This window comes from Antedon bifida, chromosome 8, assembly GCF_963402885.1.
Source record: "Antedon bifida chromosome 8, ecAntBifi1.1, whole genome shotgun sequence".
Lineage (NCBI taxonomy): Eukaryota > Metazoa > Echinodermata > Crinoidea > Comatulida > Antedonidae > Antedon > Antedon bifida.
Window position 1 is genome coordinate 15780503 of NC_136233.1, and position 21629 is coordinate 15802131.

The window sequence follows — 21629 nt, forward strand, 5'->3', positions numbered from 1 at the left end:
ATCAAAAGTTGTACCATGAATCACATTGTATTCATGAACGTTGTATGCAAGAATAAGCTCAGTCAATAGAATCTACCATGGGTAAGTGCCACTGAAAAGCTTCTGCAAAAACAGTCGTCACAGACTATAGCAAACCACTGAAGCATTCAAGGTGTTGTTACCTATTGTCAATAACAGCTATACAATACTAATCAATGGCGATAACCTTCTCATCCCGCTCCAGAATACGAAGCAAATATGTTTGAAATTACATTTTCTCGATGTATTTTACTGGTGTTATTGGAATCCATAGTTGTATATTGTAGTTACGATAGAGGTAAGTTTTTGATTGATTGATTTATGCTCAATCAACAAGCACGTATTGATTATTGATTGAGTTTGATTAATACAATCATGTATCAGAGCAACAGCTTTCCTAAACCAAACTCTCTAAACTAGACACTTCCGAAACCATATTCCAACAATCTTTCGTCTTTAATTGTATTCTATATTCCAGGCTTTCTATAAAACGACATAATAATAATATGGGCCAGTTACTGTTGTCCGTTTTTTTGTTGTTGGATTTGCCTATGTAAAGTAGGCCTAATGGTCTGTTCAGAATCACAATCACCCGAAACACCAGTTAAAATGTTCAGGACATATATAAAATAGCCTATTCCTAAAGCTTGATTCCTACTAGGACGCGCAACGCAAGTGATTTGACCAATCACAACGCGATGGATCATCGAACTGTCGCTTGTCATTGGTCATCTCGCTTACGTCCTTGCGTTACGTCCTAGTGGGAACCAAGCTTTAAGTAGGTTTACCTAAATTACCTGTATTATGTAGGCCTATATATTATAACATCTTAGGCAACAACAAAATGTACTGTACGATATAATCATACTGTCCTAAATACGGGTTCCTTTCACCATTCTGGCATTATAAGCGATGGGGAATGTAGGACTATTTATTGTTAAATAATATCAAGGCTATGCTAGAGGGGAAAAACATGAAAACGTATGTCACTAACCCGATGGTCAGTTCGATCTTATCTGTTGTGATCACTCAGGATGAAAATTATGAATGATCAGATATTTTATTTTAAGATTATAAATGATGATGAATATTAATTATAATTTTTATTACAGTTTATATGGCCCATGAAACAAAGGACGGATATGAAACGTGTTCACAACGATTCAAAGAGAGTATTGGTGGCGAGATAAGTGGCCTAGCACGTCCTTATGAGAAACAACTAAACTGTACAGTAAATATAGAATCTCCTCTTGGAACTATGCTTACCATAGAAATAAAAAATGTAAACTTTGTTACGGCGTATCCTAGCGATTGCAACTTTGTTAAACTGCTGGTTTACGATGGTAGTTCATTCGAGACTTCTAACATCGTCCCGTCGTTTCCGAATGGGATTTGTAACCAGTCTATTCCATCTCAAGCAATAAAAACGAGGAGTAACACATTATCTGTACGGTTTGAAGTTAGTGGTAACACCGATGATGTGTCTTTTCAAGCCGTCTACACATCGTACACAACACTTGATGGTAATTATATACATTTGTAAATGAGAAACCATTCGTCAAAACCAAGACCAGAACTGAGGTCTTAAGATGCCCTAACTACTAGACCACTTTCACCATTAAAGTGCCACAACGGAATACCACTGTAGTTATCTCTTCTTCTCTCTATGCCTTTCTATTAAAAGAAAATATGTCATTATCAAAAAGCAAGACAGGGATAGTCTTTTGTTTGATTTTCAGACGTCCAACTACTACACCAATTTCACCCAAAAAGTGGCACGAACACATAAACTCTTCTCTCTTCCAGCATTTCTTTAAAATATAATAAGCTATATAAATGCATTCAGTGCTGTAAACACGAGAAATATTAGTGGTGAGGTGGTAGAAAGAAAATGGAACATTCTGTGTGTGGGCCACAGGGTTGTCAAAGTCCACTCTGTGAAAAATCAGGTTGAAACCTTACCAACCGTACTGGTGGCTGTTCGCTTAATAATCAGTTTAAACTCTTTTATTACTTTTCGAATTTGCTGAATGGTAAAATAAGCTATACTAACATGTCGTTGGTTATACTTCGATGAACTTATTAACATGAATATATTCTGTATGTACACGAATTCCTACTATTGTAAAGTATAAAGAGAACGACCCATAGAATATATATATATATATATATATAATTCCAGAAGTTCAATACTGGAGATACATGGCATTTTGTTGTTGTTTTGTTTCGCAATAAAAAAGCCTTTGATACAACTCTGCTTGTTTGTCGAAATCTTCGGCAGTAAAAAATAGTCGTTTCCAACGGTTTGATTTTACTTTATTTGGGAAATCATTAAAAACAAAATACATAGGCCTACGAAGTACAGAAAGCAATTCATTCTCCAATTTCTCTCACTGTTCTTTGTACTAATATTACAGCAGTATCATCAAACATTTGTTTAAAATAAACATTTTATTGATTTGTCGTTTTTTTTTTTTTTTTTATTTGTTTTTCAGACGGCAATTGTATATTCTGTTCGGAAGGTATCTGCATACCGGAAGAATTGGCGTGTGATGGTTTAGGAAACTGTGCAGATTCCTCTGACGAAAAAAACTGCGAACCAAGTAATATTTTCATTTGCTTATTATATACAATAGCTGGTTCGTAAAGCCCATTTTCCACCAGGCGAATCGAAAGCGTTAGCTTATACGCATGCGTAGAGAGGGACTAGAGAAGATGGTAACAAAAATACGCATGCGTATAAGCTGACGCTCTCGAATAGCGCGAACAAAATGCACCTAGGCCTAGTGGAAAATGGACTTTAACAGATCTAAAAATGCGCAATTCCCTGCTAGATTCTGACGTCATTAAGTAATACGCAGTGATGTATAGCCGAAGGAAGGCAATACGTCATCCCATAATTCATGTGAACCCAGGGGGACCCGGCTGCTTGATTCCATCCATGCTTGACGATCTAAGCTTAACTTGGATCTAACAGATTAGTTAAGTTGAATGAATAATACTTTCAGACAACGGCTTTGTGTCTCAATGTTTTTTACTTGCGACGATTAGGCCTAGACATAGGCCCTAATGCAACTATAGAACCATCCTACGTCTAGGCCTTACCCCTCCGATTCTTATACGTATAAGAATACGAACCTCATAGCCCACACAAGCCTTACTTTGTCCGGTACTTAATTCGATATAATTTAGGCCTAGATAAAAGATTGGATAGATGACAGCGATGTTAAATATATACGTAAATCAGTCATAGTCATGTGCTCTGAAAGCAAAACATGTTATACTGCTCATAATGAAATTAGAAAATACAATTAAATTGATGTTTAAACTTACATTTTTCTTTCCTCTTTTTGGTTTCGCGCCGACGTATCGTTTATCGTGTGGTGTTGATGACGGGGAAGTATGTTGTTTCTGATTGGTCAGTAGTTCACTCGCGTGAGGGCGATATGTTACTACAACCAAAGAGTTTATATACATCTAGGGGGGTAACTCCACTCAAATCAAAGCTCAAAAAGTTTCACCATTCAAAATTAAAAATAAGCGAACACCACTTCAAGGAAATTCTTATATTTATTTATTGATTTAAAAAGTGAAATACTAATTTCCATAATTTATTTTGATTAATTTAATTGTTTATATTCTAATTTTGTTTTCAGATGATACAAATGATGACCCTAAGGATAGCACAACATGGATTATTATTGTTGTCATAGTATTCATCATATTCCTTGTGGTTCTTGTAATTTTCATCTCAGTATACAAATTTTGTAAAGCGGTAAAAAGTCCACCAACCACAACCCAAGAGCCGGTGTTCTACGATTCTGTTGTAACCCCGGATTACTATGGCCCGAGCACAAGTTACTCCGCACAACCACCAATCGCAACGCAATCAACAACACCGAATACTGGATTAACGAATGCTGCAACACTGAGTACTGTATCATCAAATGTTGCTGCTACAACGCAACCGACAACGAGTACTACAGAAACTGGTGCCACAACATCGAATGCCACATCATCGAATGCCATGTCACAGAGCTCTTTACCATCCACATCGAGTTATGCGCATGCTTCTAATGACTTACCGGATTCACCACCATCGTATGAACGTTCCCAACAAGATGCTGCAGAACGGGAGTTAGCAATCAAAAGATCATTAAGCCAATCTTAATATTAAAAACTCAGGTGTATTTCAATATTAGCATTTTCTATTACTGGGTTAGTCGATAACGTGCATGTGCCTATGTGTTAGTGTGCAGTAACGTTTCTGAGGATATAGAACTTATAATACAAATGAAATAAGATCAACAACAAAATTGCTTTTGTTTAATTTGCTACAGTGACCATTCTTAAAACTATCAAACTAGTTTGACAAAAAAAAGTGTGATGGGCCCCAATAATACATTATCGTGTCCATATAAGGGCACATCACATTTTTGTTGACACAAGAAGTTTGATAGTGTAGACAGATCTTTACTCCATGCTGTAACAAATACCTCACTAGAGCAAATTTAACTCATTGAGTTTTAGTAGAACCATACTCAACACTTGACATTGATTTAGTGTGATCTTCTAGCGGCAAAAAAGACTAATATACTGGATATACTGCAAATATAGATTATTGGGGCAATTTCAATTTTATCTGTAAATGTAATTAAATATTTTTTATAGAGAAGTTTAATAAACATAATTATTTTATACACATTTCAGAGTAATAATATTTTAACTACGAATAACAAACTGATTACTATCTAAAATATCTTGACAATATAAAACATTTAAATTCAATATTAATATTTTTGTTGACATCATTTGTAGAAAGAATCACATTTCTTGATATCATCTTCTTTAAGGATGATCTAAAAAAAAAACAAATCAGTAAATATATCATATCACTGTAAAATTAAATTAAAATAAAATAATTAATAAAATAAATAATTATAATTTTCTCAAAGAAGAGGAGAACAGTTTATATACATAGAATATGTGTGAAAATTACTATATTCCATTTCGAGGGGTGTCCATTTTGGGAGTACAGTATCTTTGGGAACCAACAAAATGTCCTCTTAATGGGATAGGGCTATCACATATACTGCCCTTGTTTGTTTCATGGGAACGTGTTCTCTGTATAAAGGTGTCCCAAAGGAGAGGTTCTCTATAATGGCATGGATTCTATGCATTTACAATTGTAAAGAGACAACTTTGAGACTTGATAACTGTCCCATTAATAGAGGTATCCCAAGGGATATTACTACTCATCATCAGCATAGCAAAATATCTATACTTACACACTAACTTTGGTCTTTCTTCTGGCTCCGGTTTCTGGAAAGAAAGTATTTATATATAATATACATAGGTCTATATTTAATATTAATTACACATGTGATATAGGCTTGAATATACATACGTATAATATACACTTCAACATTTTCAGTATAAAACAAACCTCTACTTATCACACCATAGTCAGTATTGTTTTTTTTTAGCCACTTATGGCAGATAGGAAATTATGGTGGAATCTAGTCATATAAAGTAAGTAAGTAAGTAAATACTTACAATTTCTATCTGTTGTATCTCCGTCAACTCAACGTCTGGATCAAGCCAACACAAAATTGCATGAACCTTCAATAAAAACAAAAGTTCATGATAAAATATGCTAACTAACTTCAATCCTATTGTATAAACATCAAACATAAATGAATTCAACACATTAAAAGTAACCTAACATGACCAGTAGCCTATTCATCATTCAGGCACAACTGCAAAGAGAAACACTAAACAACTAACTGCTAAACTATAAATAAAATGTTGCTAAATATACCTCTTTGTTAAGAAATCCTTGGACACAGAACACAGCCACTCCCTAAAATTGACAGTAAGATACCAATTAATATATATTTGCTAATAATATTTGCATTTTATACTTACAAATGTGTATTTACAACTAAAGCTCTGTTTACACTATCAAACTAATTTGACAAAAAAAGTGTGATGTGCCCAAATATGGTAGTGATATGACATCATCATGATGTCCATATATGAGCACATCACATTTTTTTGTAACATAAAGTTTGGTAGTGTAGACATAACATTTAGTGATCATCTGATCATGATGTTTTGACCAAACAAATTATACAAACCAAAAAACTGATGAACACTGAGAATAGATAATCTGCCCAGATTGTGTTTCCATAGAGACCGATACGCCCAAACACCCATGTGACACAACAGTAAACAATTAAGATGAAGGCACCCTTTGCACCAGATCTAAAAATAAACAAAAAACAAATTTAGCAAACACAAGTGACAGTTTGGATGATACGTCGATTGTGATTGGTCAATTACATTGCACCATCCTTGCATAGCAATACGGTGAGAACCAAGCTTAATTACCTCAAACTTGTGGAGTAGTCAAATCGCCGTGTCTCATCACTTATGTTCCGATGTATGATGTAAACTAACGGAAATATGATCTGTGGAAATAAATATTATTATTTATTATTCAGATTTTAAATTACAGACAATTATGAAAGAAAGAGCTGATGTGTATGGCGTGCCCAGCTGTCATTTATTCGGAAATAAAGATATCTTAGTTTAAAACTAAGATATCTCTATTTAAAACTAAGATATCTTAGTTTTAAATAGAGATATCTCTATTAATAGAGATATCTCTATTAATAAAGATATCTCTATTAATAGAGATATCTCTATTAATAAAGATATCTCTATTAAAAACTAAGATATCTTAGTTTTAAATAGAGATATCTTAGTTCTATTTAAATCTAAGATATCTCTATTAAAAACTAAGATATCTCTATTGCTTGAATAAATGACAGCTTGGCGCGCCATAGATGTGTGACAATAAAGCTATTCTTCAAATTAATATAAAATAAAATGCTTCTTTTTGGACAACCCTATCTAGAGGATACTTCTATTAAGAAGACACAAACAAGGGGAAATATATTATATTTAACACTATGGCTAATCCCTATTCAGGGTGTCTCCTTACTAGAGGTTCTAGTGTAATGCCCTAATGGTTACAAACCTCGAAAATAGACAGCATTTCAATAAATGTTATAACTTACCAATGAGGCGATTATTAAAGGTATAGTCAAGGCTGTTGGAATCGAATCTTCATTACTTAGGAAACAACTGGATTACAAAAAAATGACAAATCGTTAGAATCTGATGGATGATACCACCACCATGATAAATAGTGTTATTGATGATCAGACATTATATTAATGATAAAAAGCTCTGTTATTCTGTTATAACACTAAAAGAGAGTGTCATGACGTAATGTAATGGTCCATATATGGGCAAATCACTTTTTTTCACATAAAGTTTGATAGAGTAGATAGAACTTCAGGCAAGATACTTTACTCTCATGAATTACAAATGATCACGGTAGGCTGCCATGGGTTTGTAGAGGGCCTAATCTCAATTTCCTCAACTACAGACAAATAATAATACATTTATTAATCTATAAATGCAAACTAATGCATTGGTCAAAATTTTAATTTAGAGTTACGTACAGTCCTCTGAGTTGCTTTCCATAGCCACTGTCTCTTGTGATGGCGAAGGTGGTGGTGCTAATCAACATAGGAACTCCTTAAAACAATAACAATCATTCTCTCATTTAGTATGACAAATGAAATATTTTAAAATGTGCACAAAAATAGCCAATTATCTGTAGGTTATAGTACAGTATGAGGTTTAGACAGATAATAATCTAATTAACTCATATACATTCTTCATTGTAGGCTTATATTGGATTGCATAGTTTACTTGATATTATTTAAAAAAAAATTGAACACCCAGAAAGTAATCACTCTGTTGTTTAATTGCTCCTTTACAACAACTCCAAAAGACTTTATGTTATGTAGAGTATCATGTGCATATCTTTGTCCTGTGAACAGAGTTTGAGGATAGTTAATGAACTCGGCTATCCTTGTCAATATGCTTAAAATAAGAATAATAAAACAACATACCCCAGCCAAAAACAAAGTAGAGGCTAAACTTTTCAGAGAAACAATTGACTTGTGCGTTGTCTTGTTTTTTATCATCGTCATCATCATCATTGTTTTCCAATGTACAGTATATCAGAATTACTCCAATCAGACTCCAGTTGATCACTGCCAATAATGTTGTATGCAATGAAAGACCAACGAACCTACAAGCATCCTGAATTAAATAAAAGGTTTTTTTGTTGATAAAACTAAAAAATAATAGAACATCCCTTGATAAATAAATGTTTCACATAAATTTGACGTCATCATTATTACAGTCATCATAAGAACAAAACAATCATCCTCATTGTTAATTTCATACTCATTGTCATACTCATTGTCACAATCATCCTCATTGTCACTGTCATTATCATTGTCACAATCATCCTCATTGTCACTGTCATTATCATTGTCACAATCATCTTCATTGTCACTGTCATTATCATTGTCACAATCATCCTCATTGTCACTGTCATCATCATTGTCACCACCATCATTATTGTCACCATCATTATCATTATCATCATCATCATTGTCACCACCATCCTCATTGTCACAATCATCTTTGTTGTCACATCATCTTCATTGGAACAAACATCCTCATTATCACCGTCATCATGTAACTGTCATAATCATCCCCATTATCACAATCATCCTCATTATCACAATCATCTTCATTGTCACTGTCATCATCATTGTCACATCATCCTCATTGTCACAATCATCATCATTGTCACCTATCATCCTCATTGACAAAATCATCCATATTGTTATCATCATTGTCACCATCATCATCATTGTCACCATCATCATCATTGTCACCACTATCCTCATTGTCACAATTATCCTTGTTGTCACAATCCTCATTTTCACCATCATCATCATCATCGTCACCATCATCCTCACTGTCACAATCATCCCTATTGTCATCATCATTGTCACCATCATCATCATTGTCACCATCATCATCATTGTCACCACTATCCTCATTGTCACAATTATCCTTGTTGTCACAATCCTCAATCTCACCGTCATCCTCATTTTCACCATCATCATCATCGTCACCATCATCCTCACTGTCACAATCATCCCTATTGTCATCATCATTGTCACCATCATCATCATTGTCACCACTATCCTCATTGTCACAATTATCCTTGTTGTCACAATCCTCAATGTCACCGTCATCCTCATTTTCACCATCATCATCATCGTCATCATCATCCTTAATGCCACCATCATCCTCATTGTCACTGTCATCATTTAATCTTGTTACCTCATTGTCTCTTAATATACCAGACACTATTAAGCCAATACAATTAAACAGTACAGCCCAGCAAAGATTAAGGTTAATGTTGTAGATAATAGTCTTCAGTCGACTGAAAAAAAAAAGATAAAATTGTTTAACTTTATTGTGACATGGTGACCATGACATAAGAATAACTATGAAATATGGTTCCTTCGAGTTAGTATAAAAATAAAATGATTTCAAGTATCATGATAACATAATAGCCGATAGCATGTTACTAAATCTATAACTTTGGAATAATCTACCTGATCTAACGAATAGTCAATTCAATTGGTGTCTTATGAGTTAAAACTTATAATATAATAATATATCTTATTACAAGTGTATTTAGATGAAATTACCTTGTGAATATATAATATACTATTAACACGATACAGAGAATGATCGATAATGTTGAGCAAATCCTCATAATCCACATGATTCGGATTTCGTCATCATTGGAAATCTAAATAAAAAATATATATAAGACTTTGACAGTAGAAAAGTCAGGATTTAAAAAAAAAGGGAAATGGGTGGGGGAAGGAGTGGAGAGTGGAGGCTTAAAATTGTAAAATGAAGTGCAGAAGTTGTTGTAAGTGTATTTACCGTTTCTTTGGGTTCCATAAATATTGCAAACGATGTAAAATGATAGCATTGACACGTGGTGAACGTATCGTTGGTATCTATTACGTCACAGCCTTCTTTATCCCATGCCCCGTCACTGTTATTGACGCCAACCTTCCTATGATATGAAACAAAATTCACTATGAGTATGTATAAACATTCAGAACCTAAATTTAGAGCTCTAAAACTGACTTTTAAGTCAATTTCATGGTTGGTTGGTTACCTCAATTTGTAATTCCAGAAAGCACAAACAGCATTAAATGTAGTTTTATTATCGATTTCTCGTGGGGTCTGAAAAAAAAAGCCAAATATATTTATCATAACGTTATTATCTTAAAAAGCTAAATATTCTATTGAGGCTCTATAAAAAGGCCTACTATTAGTATTATAAGATTATGCACATTTGGAGTAGAGCTGTAATAGATGGCACAAACATTACAGGTTGGTTTTTGAAAACATAAAGCTCTATCTACACTATCAAACTAGTTTGACAAAAAAGTTTGATAGTGTAGACAGAGCTTAAGAATCACCAGCATTGTGCTGCACAAACTTCTCAAAATGTTTACGAATATGAATAATGCATGTCAAATGATATGCAACCAACCAAAATGTAATGGATACACTTAATATATTTATTTTTATAACATTTACCAATAAATGGTCCATTGTTAAGATAAATGGGTTGTACAAGTTCATTCGCAGTGGAGGATGAACAGAAATTGACATGATCTTGCTGTTCAGTATTGGTTTCTGATCTGTTTTAACAAATCTATAAATAAAAAAAATCACATTTGAAACATACATCACAGCATATTTAAATACATATCAACTATTAGTAGTTAACCTCTGTATTTGTCAGATAAATGTATAATACCGTCAACATTACGAATGAGAAAAATGTCACGTAATTTTAAAACAGTCTGCATTTTCATTAAATGCCTTACGCTTTTGATTCTCATTATATCAACTGTTTTTCTTTTATCCAAAGGCATGACAACATAGGCCTTACAACATACTTAGAAAATTACAAGAAAGGAATTATGTAATACACATAGTATATACTTACTTTTCACTGGTAATGTTGGGAAAAACTGTTTCCAAAGAATTGTACAAAGTGAACACAATGGATGCAACTTTTCCTATTGGCATGGATCAAAAAATAGTTAACATTATATTTAGTAAGTAAGCTATTGTATATTAATAATAAAAATGTTGGATTATTCACATTTGTCCAAAACACATTAGTGAAAATTCCATCACTTGTGACTGCTTTGAAGTTTTGAGCCAACTCATTCACGTGCCATGTATACATTTATACGTGTATATGTTTATAGGCAAGCCTACTGTACAAGTATACTCCTAACTTTATACCTCAAATTTTGGAATCTAAATTGTTTTTTCATATTTGCATCGAAAATAAAAAAAAAACACAAACCTGATTTAGTAAATGTGAATAGATTTTTTGGTAGTTTACACCAATTGTTGTTAGTCTGCCAAAATTGACTAGAGTTTGTATTAGGCAACTCTGAGTTGAACAGTGGATAAATGTAACCATCGTCTTTGAACGTGTTGATTGCAAAAGACCGAATCTCCACAACTGAAATAAACATTTAAAATATTACTCAATTTTTGTGATTAGGTTATTCAAGAGTTTAGTTGAAACAATGGTGTACAGTACTTGTTGCATACTGCAAATGTTATTAGTAAATTCTGAAAATAACAAAAACCAACTTTAAAATAAAAAATACCGAAAGAATATTCGCTTTTCGGCACTGTTCATTTCTATTTTTGTGTTTACATGTTTGTCCTGTGACTATCCTTAGCAAAATGCGAAAACATTTCTGTATACATATTTTCATTTATTTTTTTTTTGACATAGACTTCTAAAGAGAAAATGAATCTCTTTGACTGACAACAAGCCATGCATTACAGCATGCACTACAGTAGTAATTCTGTTCGGATAATTCAGTAGGGACCCATCCTACTAAAGCACCTTTATCAACTATATACTACTACTAAGTATTTAAGAATTACCAATTTCTGGAGATGTTAGAAGCATATAGTCATGTCCATCAGAATCTTGTGTATATGTTGATATTTGTGTTACATAGTCCTCAAAGTCTTGTATGAGACTAGATGTCCCAGGTCTTATCTAGACATTGTAAAAATAATTTAATATATGGTAAAAACTCCAAACAATTTTAAAATGCTAATACCATCCCTTATCTTATAATACAGTGGTTTGAACCAATTTTGGCCACAATGTTTTTGACAGCAAGCACTATAGTATTATTATAGTAAACAAATTACAGTAGTAAAAAATGTCACCTTAATAGAGGTGTCCCCTGAATAGAGGTTGGCTATAGAGTATATATTTTTTGCTTGTTAATGTTATGGGAAGTGTCCCTTTAATAGGTGTTCCCTGGATAGGGGTTGGCTATAGAGTTAATCATATATTTCCCCTTGTTCAAAGTGTCCCTTTAAAAGGGGTTATATTGTAGCTATGATATACAGTAAGTTAACTACTAGTATTAAAAAGCCACTGTTTTTAACAACAATGATTAGTATAATATATTACCTCTTGCAGTGCAATCCATTCAGGATTATTTTGTTTTATTAAACTCTCACTGACAATAGTCAGATAGTCCTATAAAATTAAAGTTATATAATTATAGGTTTCTCTCAAATAAAGGACAAATGCTGCTCTAAAATAATATTATTTAACAACAAACAATAACAACAAAAATTGGTTTGTTTAATTAACAAATGAAAGTACTCAGAATCTGAGGTAAATTTATATTCGGAGAAAGAGGACGCACTACTTGATATCAATGTTAAAAGAATACAGAGGGCGTGCTATATATCTATATGGAAGATACAGGTTTATAGCTCCATGATACAGGTAAGTCAGATTTTAATAACAAGCTTTTGTGACGTGACCAATATATCAATTTTCCTGTAGGCATGTTCTGTAAGTATACCTATGTACACCAACATTTTAAGAATGATAACTTGAAATTTGTAGGCACTATCGTGCTAACAAACAAACAAAGCAAGTACTATATTTGCCAAGTAATAATTAAAAGAGATCAGAGTATGTGAAATCTAAAACATTGGCATGCATATTTGATAGTATTATCTTTCTTTTAAAATAAATTGGATAAAAATCAGACAAAAATCAGAATAGTAACCTGCAGTTCTGCAGAAGCTGATGTTTCATTATAGTCATCTGTAATGGGAACGTTGACCAAAAATTCAAATATTTCTAACATGGTTATCAAATCGGTCACTGTCAAGTTCTCCTGTTCCACCATAAAATCCAGCAGACGGTTTTTAGAGCTTTCAACTAGTTCTGGTGACACTTCTTCCTCGCCATTAATCTGGTAAAATATTTGAATAGACACAATTAAGTTAACAATTAAGCATGAGAAACAAGTCATTATTATGTTGTATTGTTATTATGTAATAATATCAAATAGCATAAAAGTAAATTTTCTAGCTATTCAAATAATTTTATATTTCTAGAAAGGGTTTAGTAGAATACATTATAAAAATATTGAGCACCAAGGGCGAACATTAGGGGGTGGGATTATACTTGGATTGCATGAACAAATCTTGTGTCTGATTTTAGCTTAAATTAGGGGGGTGGGATTATACCCGAGGATGGGATTATACTCAGTCATGATCGGTAAAATGAACTTACAATACTAAGTAGTTCCTGTAGGTCACGTGAGCAGTCAGCGTCATGAATGACGTTACACTCTTGACCAATGAAGGGCGACAAAGCATCCAACTCAGCATGATTGTCAGTAATGACTAGCAAATTAAAAAAAAAATATAATAAAAATATTATATTATTAAATATTATAAATTAAAAAGTAAGGTTTGTGGTAGATGATGTGTTTTCAAAATGAAATAAAATATGGTTGAGAATGTCTCAACATTTCGGTGGTCACAACCACCATCCACATTTATAAATATTTAAATATTTCTTAAGAAAATATTATTTGTGGAAAACTAATAAACAAACAAACAACCAGCGTCAGAAGTCATAGAACCACAACCTATTTAAGAATGCATGAATTATACATATAATTATACTCAAAGCAAAAGATCTTTAAATCAAATAAAAATAAAAGCCAAAAACGTGTCATACTCAAAGAGTAATTATATGTTTTTAAACAAATTGTATCTTTAAACAGAATAATCATATTGGTAAATAATATGATTGCTTACTAATTGCCTCTGGATCATTTCCTAAAATGATAGCACCAGCATCCTGATTGTGAGTTGTGACGTCATAATACCAGATGGCTGGATCCTTGAATAGCGCACTGAGAAAGCCGTCATACGCATCATTCCTTCGGCCTAGAATCAGTCTTGTGTGCACATCGGTGGAACATGGACCGGTTACGTTACCAATCGGGTCACTACCTAGAACATACATACAATGCCATTTAGTACATCTGTTTTTTAGAATTAATGTCATTAAAAAGTACATGTGCATTTGTAATCAATGTGTGTATAATACAGTAGAACTGAACTCCTATAAGGCAACATATCTGTGTCTCCTTAGTAGAGGTGACCCATGAACAAGGGTAAACCGTAGTATTGAAACATATATTGCCTCTTGTTTGTTTCACTGGTTGTCCTCTCAATAGGTATGTCTTTTGAATAGAGGTGTTCTAAAAGAAGGCTTATAATGTTACTTTTTGTCTCTAAGGATAAAGGCTGTAGTTAACACATTTATTTATTTCAACAATATTTTACGAGGGTGGTTCATCCAGACATAAAAATGTAACAATAAGAAATAAAATAAATAGAATAGATAAACAAAGTAATTAAATTCAATAAAATCTTACTTTGTAACTCGCCATCAATGAATAATCCCAATCCAGATGATATACTCCAAGTGAATCCCACATTGCTCCACGTTTCTGCCACAAACGGGAAAGATGCCATTGTTTCCCAACGATGGCTCTCAATCTTTGCAACTGCTGTTATAACCGTTCCATTGTACCAAACGGCAAATCCTGTTGATTCGTTGTTTTGAGCCCCAGAACTTTTGGAAATTGGTTGTAGAAAAGAATAACAGAATGTCAAAGGCATATGTTTGATGAAGGTTATTTGGCCATTTTTCGAAAAAATCCCTTTACTATAAACTACATATGTTATAAAAATTTACTTTCAGCTTGCATTACTATAGAAGCAATATGTATGTTTCAACACAATATAACATCAAATATAGGTATATTTATTCATAAAAAAGAAATCAATAATACAACGGCATTTATATAAATAGTAAAACTAGTTTTAAAAAAAAAGAACTCATTAAAATTTGTCCACCGGTAAGTTAAATAGTGCCAGCCTATTCAATATTAATTGAAACATCATCATTAATGAGTCGGGCTAAGAATGGGACTGGTGAAGATCTAAATTTCTCTGTACGACCAAACAATCAAATACGATCAAATGGCTCCCTTTTACCTGATAATGTAGCCTCTGCCTTCGCTGTTTGTTTCTGGGTCTGTGAAAGTAGCCGTAGTAGGTTTAAACCACACAGACATAGTGACCCCAGCTGATGAACATCTTTCAAGCACGCTTACGCAACGTTTAGCAAAATCACCTAAAATATTCATCATAATTAGAGAAGTTAAAAGAAATGAAGGTGATTTTCAAAATTGAAACTGTTGTTAGGGAGGCTCTCATCACTTCTGCAACTAAATTTAATTCAACCACATCCAACAGCGAAAAATCGCCAATTACAGGATGCCTTAATCGCCAATTACAGGATGCCTTAAAACTCTTTAGATATAAATATAGAATTAAAAGCACATTAAAATACAAAACATGCTGATTGATTTTATTTGATGCCGCATGCACTTGTATCAATTCAACAACATTCATCATCTTAACACGGTTACCATCATAACATCAGCGTTATCATTATCATCATTACAGTCATTGTCAGTAGCATTGTTGTTAAAACCAGACAATACCTCTTTCGGGCAAGGATACAAAGGGTAAAACATTTTGCTTTGCCCAAACGAACTGTCTGTGAAAATTCTTCTTTTACATGCTAAAAGCTCAACTGTACATCCAGCACATTTCTACTTACCTAAATCAATATAATCGAATGCACTATCCTCATACGTTGTATAATGCACTGCACCATGCACAATGTCATTTGCAATTACATAATATTCATCCGCCGTCTCATATTTGGTACTTTCTTTACCATAAAAAACACAAAAGAAACACACTAACATACCTCATGCTTATTGTTATACAAATTAGTTTTAGGCAAGGCTGTTATAATAATAATTTCTATAGTTTTCAAATAACAGAAGGTGGGCCTATAAGTGATTGGACCAATGTTTCTCACTTGATTACTGTGTTTATTATAATAATAATAATAATATTTATTCGGCAAAAGTTCTTAAAAGTATGTTTACAATTCATCTTGCCAGGAGGAAGTAATAGGCATGAGCCCAAACAGAAAACTGCTCTTACTCCATCATTATTATAAAATACAAAAATAACAAAACTAAATAGTACAAATTAATAAAAAACAAAACAAAGTTATAATGGGATACACCAATTAAAAATAAGCTGCATTGAATAAACAATATAAACAATTACAACTTAATATTTTGAGGTCAAATGTTTGGTGAGTTGGGCTTTAAAGTCTGAAATTGTAGCACATTGTTTAATTTCATTGGGAAGTTGCTCCCATAATCGAGGGAAAATAACAAAATGATGAATTTAAAAATGTATTGGTAATTTAAGCACAATCAAGTCAATATAATATTTTAAAACATTTTAACAATAATGCACTATACCATTAGTTCCACTAAGAGATGCTGTGTCTGTGAAATTACTTGATTGGTAAAGTTCAACCTCGTCATATTCTGCTATCACATAGTTTTCATTGAATCCGCTTACTTTACCAAGAAACATTTCGGTACTGAAGTTAGTGGAGCGACCATTGGCCAAAAACGGCTCCTAAGGCAAAATAATAAATGGGTATAATAGAAATAATGTATATAAAAAGCAAATTACTGAAAAAACGGCAATGCTGTGAGTATCAGTGGCTGGATCTCAATGGAGATACAAATAAAATAAGCAAAAAGCTAAATCACTACGATAAAGTAAAAAAATTGCAGAGCTTAACACTTGTTTATTTATTTCAAAGAATACTAAATAAAATGTACAAACAGAAACATTTTGAAGAAACTAGGCTTCTACCTGCTTGGCAAATGCCTCTCCATTAATTGAAACCGACAAACCGCTGGTAGCTGTCCATGACAGGCCCAACCGGAACCATTCATGTAAAGTTAAAGCTGGGATGTCCACTCTCGATATGTGAGTGCCATTTGCCACCTCTACAAACGCCACATCAAACTGCTGCTGAATCCATACACCTTTGGCTGCAAATAAATTATAATATAAATTAATATATTATGTTTTCATTAGCATAGGCAGATCCAAGATGGGATGCAAATGATAGATTAAGTTCAGAACTTTTACAATTTTTAGGCCCTGATCAACCCACCTCCCCAGCCACACCCTCTTTATTCCAAAATCCACTGGTTAAACACCATCATTAAAATAATAATAGCCAACATGTTTATGTAACCTTACAAAATCCAAATGTTGAATGTTTTTAAATAAACACACAACAGGTGAACTTTATCCATAAACATAGTTAGCTATCATCACTATCACAATTCTGTAACATCACTACATCCAAGTAATAATGATAATAGCCAACATGTCTATGTAACAAAATCAAAATCAAACAATAAACGCACAACAGGTGAACTTATACATTTTTACTTCATCAACTATGTCTACAGATTACTATCATCACTATCACAATTCTCTAACATCACTACATCCAAGTAATAATGATAATAACCAACATGTCTATGTAACAAAATCAAACAATAAACGCACAACAGGTGAACTTATACATTTTTACTTCATCAGCTATGTCTACAGATTACTATCACAATTCTGTAACATCACTACATCCAAGTAATAATGATAATAGCCAACATGTCTATGTAACAAAATCAAAATCAAACAATAAACGCACAACAGGTGAACTTATACATTTTTACTTCATCAACTATGTCTACAGATTACTATAATCACTATCACAATTCTCTAACATCACTACATCCAAGTAATAATGATAATAGCCAACATGTCTATGTAACAAAATCAAAATAAAACAATAAACGCACAACAGGTGAACTTATACATTTTTACTTCATCAGCTATGTCTACAGATTACTATCACAATTCTGTAACATCACTACATCCAAGTAATAATGATAATAGCCAACATGTCTATGTAACAAAATCAAAATCAAACAATAAACGCACAACAGGTGAACTTATACATTTTTACTTCATCAACTATGTCTACAGATTACTATCACAATTCTGTAACATCACTACATCCAAGTAATAATGATAATAGCCAACATGTCTATGTAACAAAATCAAACAATAAACGGGTGAACTTATACATTTTTACTTCATCAACTATGTCTACAGATTACTATAATCACTATCACAATTCTCTAACATCATTACAGTATTCTTACTTGTATTTTTTCCACCAACACTGAACAAGTGACCATTTTGGGTTGCACCGATTTTCAGCCACATCGACAAAGCGAACCCAGCTGTGCATAGGCTGGGATCCCCCGGGCACGAACTGAAGTTGCCTAGTGATATCCAACCGTTGATTCCATCTGTTGCAATGGCTCTGCCTTCTTCATTTCTGTCAATGGTGTAACTGGTTCCCTCTGGACTAATGGTGTATGGGTAAACTAGGCTCAAAGCAGACTCAAATGGCCAACAGTAGTTTGCTTCTTTGACACATGTGAGCTGGGTTTCTGTTGGTCAACAAAAATAAATCATCAATTATATTATTTTTATAGAACTCATCATTGTGCTAATAACATTCAATAAAAAAGTCAAATGACACGAGTACCAGAACCTAATCACAAAGACTGCATTCATGATGAATGAAATTCAGTGAAAATTATGATTTCTCAGCATCTCTATGACATGTTTTTGTAATTGTAAATATAAACACATCTACAGACATTAGCTTACCCGTTATCCCAAGAAATTTAGCAGAATGACGTTTGTATGTAAAACGATCCCAGAAAGCTAGATTGAATATAGCTAGGCCTGGGTCAGTTATTTCTCCAATGGTTGTTTCATTGGGCGAGGCCATAGAAATGGTGTAGACAGTGGAGTTAAATAAATCTCCATTTATGTAAACATCCAGACTGTTCAATTCACTCCATGTTACCGCAATGTTTACCCATGTTGTATTTATGTTATTCTGCAGAAAATATAACAAGAATCTCAGTCATGATTTACATTTTTTTGGCCACATGGTGAATGATTATTTATATTTGGTTCTTTGCACATGCTCAGTGTATCAAACATATTTATAAATGATAGTACATTTTCCTAATTAAGCTGATGTGAAAGTGTATCTAAAGGTAGTTTTTAAGTGGGAAAAAATACATACAATATTGGTTTGTGCTTTTGTGTGTTGTGGATTTCCTATTGTACAAATCAAAACATCATCCACAATGGTTATTGATATACCAGGTGATCTAGAATTATAAACAAGAATACATAATACATCAAAACATAATTAAAGGAAAAAAATTAGCCACACTTTAAAAAGGGAAATAGGCCTAATGAAAAGGTCATCAAAAATGTAAAAGTGAGAACAAGAGAGGGATATTCCATTTTGCAAATGGGTGCTTCTCTCTATTCAGGTAAGTATGATAAAATATTATAGTTACAAATTACCGAAGTATGCTCATGTTTCCAGCTAATTTCACCCATACAGACAAACTGATACCTTCTGCACAGAGGTCTGGATTATTAAAACATACAGCCTCAGATGGAATTCCTTTAATATAACAATAAATGACGAAATCATTAATCTTGTACACAAATCAGTTAGTTAAAGAGGTGCCTTTTGAGAAAGTTAATTTTGGCATCACCCTAAAGCTTGGTTCCCACTAGAGATGCAACGCAAAGATGTAGATGCAACGCAAGCGAGTTGATCAATGACTGTTTCAATAATCCACTACGTGTTATTGGTCAAATCACTTGCATTGCGTCAAATCCCTACGTTGCGTCCCTAGTGGGAACCAAGCTTTAACCACCAAGATAAATATGTACTTACCCAACACAATTTCCGATTCAATGAGTTGCAAATATTCAATGACTTCAGATCCCTCTATACTGATTTTAGTTCCATTAGGGCCCAAAGTTTGTCGAACAGTCTCATTAATACTTAGTATATCAAGATCAGAACCAACGAGCGTATGCACATTGTAAAACAACACTGGGTCTTTAAAATTCCGTGTGTCTGATATAAAATGAAACAAATATATTGAGTTTATAGAGTATAAGAATTTAATATTTGTTTATACGCAAAATAACCAAAAGAAAAAATGTGTAGGCATATAAAGTCAACCCAGAGATTAGAAACATCTTACCACATTTTGTTGAGCTAAAACATTTACTATTAATAATTTAATTCTATTATTTCTTTTTACGAGAGCCAACAGCTTGTGTTATTATATCTGCAGCTTAGTATAGGTATTACACACCCTATGTTTCAAAATGTTGTTCTTTCATGAATATAAAGCTGGACTAATGAAATACAAACCTGGTAATCCAAACGACGTCATAGCTTCAAATGGAGCCACAAACTTTTCAAAAAATACAAAGTCCTCAAATATGATGTGCGAATGCATGCAGTTTACGTCGTTACGTCGACCAATGGTAAGTCGATGGTGCAGATCATTTGCACGAATCTTTCGATAGCTTAAATTATCAAGACCACGTGGTTTACCATTGATGTAAAGAAATAAACCAATGTCTTTATGCCACGAGATGGCAAAATGCACCCACTCAGTAGGATCAGGTGCATATGCAAGATCGATGATCCATCGGGCGTCGCCGTCTGTCACCGCTACACCAAGTTGTTGACGCATTCTAATGTACATCGACATACCACGCGATGCCTGCTCACCGGAGCTGAATATGAACACATATTTATCATTTTCTGGTTCAAAGATTTTAGCCCATATTGATGCTGTGAATCCGTTGTTGCACTTGCTAGGATCACTGATACACGTGCCTGGAAGTTCATCTATATAAATAAACACAGATGAAAAAATATGAGGACGATCAAAGCATATTGATCAAACGACGAGAAACTCAACAGTTCTTTTCAGAACTAACATACGTGGTGTACCGCAAACTTATATCAACATTTGATTTCGCCATGCAAACCTTCAAACAATAGTCAACACACTTACCAGAGAATATGGTTTCCAGGTTTGTGCTACCACGAAGTTCCAATGCCAATCCTTTCACATCTCTCCCAGTGACTGTTGGAGGATCAACATTAGAAGGCACATACATGTCAAGAACTGGACTGGTTCTCGTTGTCATGTTGAATATGGCCGATTGATCTCTCCTGATGAATTTATCCGTTGTGATGTAATATTTACTTGTAAACAAATACAACATCTCAGAGGCTGTTAAACAAAAAAAGATTATAACGCTCTGGCTACACTATCAAATTTGTTTGACAAAAAAAGTGTGATGATGCCCAAATATGGTAGTAT

At 33.4% G+C, this 21629-nt stretch overlaps 2 protein-coding genes across 2 annotated transcripts in view; one reads left to right on the top strand and one right to left on the bottom strand.

Annotated features, from left to right (window-relative positions):
- LOC144850921 (uncharacterized) lies at nucleotides 1-4718 on the top strand. The gene is made up of 4 exons (XM_078708435.1): nucleotides 1-316; nucleotides 1131-1541; nucleotides 2514-2621; nucleotides 3675-4718. Exons 1-4 carry the CDS (start codon nucleotides 238-240, stop codon nucleotides 4187-4189), a joined length of 1113 nt encoding a protein of 370 aa, XP_078564561.1. The 5' UTR covers nucleotides 1-237; the 3' UTR covers nucleotides 4190-4718.
- The window catches only part of LOC144850899 (uncharacterized), a 24855-nt gene continuing 6795 nt past the window's right edge, over nucleotides 3570-21629 (bottom strand). Inside the window, exons 12-44 of the mRNA XM_078708403.1 lie at nucleotides 21318-21539; nucleotides 20663-21148; nucleotides 20174-20359; nucleotides 19792-19894; nucleotides 19502-19589; nucleotides 19075-19309; nucleotides 18558-18851; nucleotides 17188-17369; nucleotides 16782-16944; nucleotides 16058-16171; nucleotides 15427-15565; nucleotides 14802-15001; nucleotides 14176-14373; nucleotides 13643-13755; nucleotides 13131-13319; nucleotides 12518-12586; nucleotides 11974-12091; nucleotides 11375-11536; nucleotides 11006-11078; nucleotides 10591-10708; nucleotides 10163-10230; nucleotides 9922-10057; nucleotides 9678-9781; nucleotides 9304-9406; nucleotides 8010-8202; nucleotides 7554-7629; nucleotides 7104-7170; nucleotides 6412-6491; nucleotides 6159-6285; nucleotides 5840-5881; nucleotides 5575-5640; nucleotides 5307-5340; nucleotides 3570-4877 (exon numbers count right to left, since the gene is read on the bottom strand). Coding sequence (XP_078564529.1) covers nucleotides 4867-4877; nucleotides 5307-5340; nucleotides 5575-5640; nucleotides 5840-5881; nucleotides 6159-6285; nucleotides 6412-6491; nucleotides 7104-7170; nucleotides 7554-7629; nucleotides 8010-8202; nucleotides 9304-9406; nucleotides 9678-9781; nucleotides 9922-10057; nucleotides 10163-10230; nucleotides 10591-10708; nucleotides 11006-11078; nucleotides 11375-11536; nucleotides 11974-12091; nucleotides 12518-12586; nucleotides 13131-13319; nucleotides 13643-13755; nucleotides 14176-14373; nucleotides 14802-15001; nucleotides 15427-15565; nucleotides 16058-16171; nucleotides 16782-16944; nucleotides 17188-17369; nucleotides 18558-18851; nucleotides 19075-19309; nucleotides 19502-19589; nucleotides 19792-19894; nucleotides 20174-20359; nucleotides 20663-21148; nucleotides 21318-21539 — 4559 coding nt within the window. The 3' untranslated portion in view covers nucleotides 3570-4866. The remainder of the gene's footprint in view (nucleotides 4878-5306; nucleotides 5341-5574; nucleotides 5641-5839; nucleotides 5882-6158; nucleotides 6286-6411; nucleotides 6492-7103; nucleotides 7171-7553; nucleotides 7630-8009; nucleotides 8203-9303; nucleotides 9407-9677; nucleotides 9782-9921; nucleotides 10058-10162; nucleotides 10231-10590; nucleotides 10709-11005; nucleotides 11079-11374; nucleotides 11537-11973; nucleotides 12092-12517; nucleotides 12587-13130; nucleotides 13320-13642; nucleotides 13756-14175; nucleotides 14374-14801; nucleotides 15002-15426; nucleotides 15566-16057; nucleotides 16172-16781; nucleotides 16945-17187; nucleotides 17370-18557; nucleotides 18852-19074; nucleotides 19310-19501; nucleotides 19590-19791; nucleotides 19895-20173; nucleotides 20360-20662; nucleotides 21149-21317; nucleotides 21540-21629) is intronic.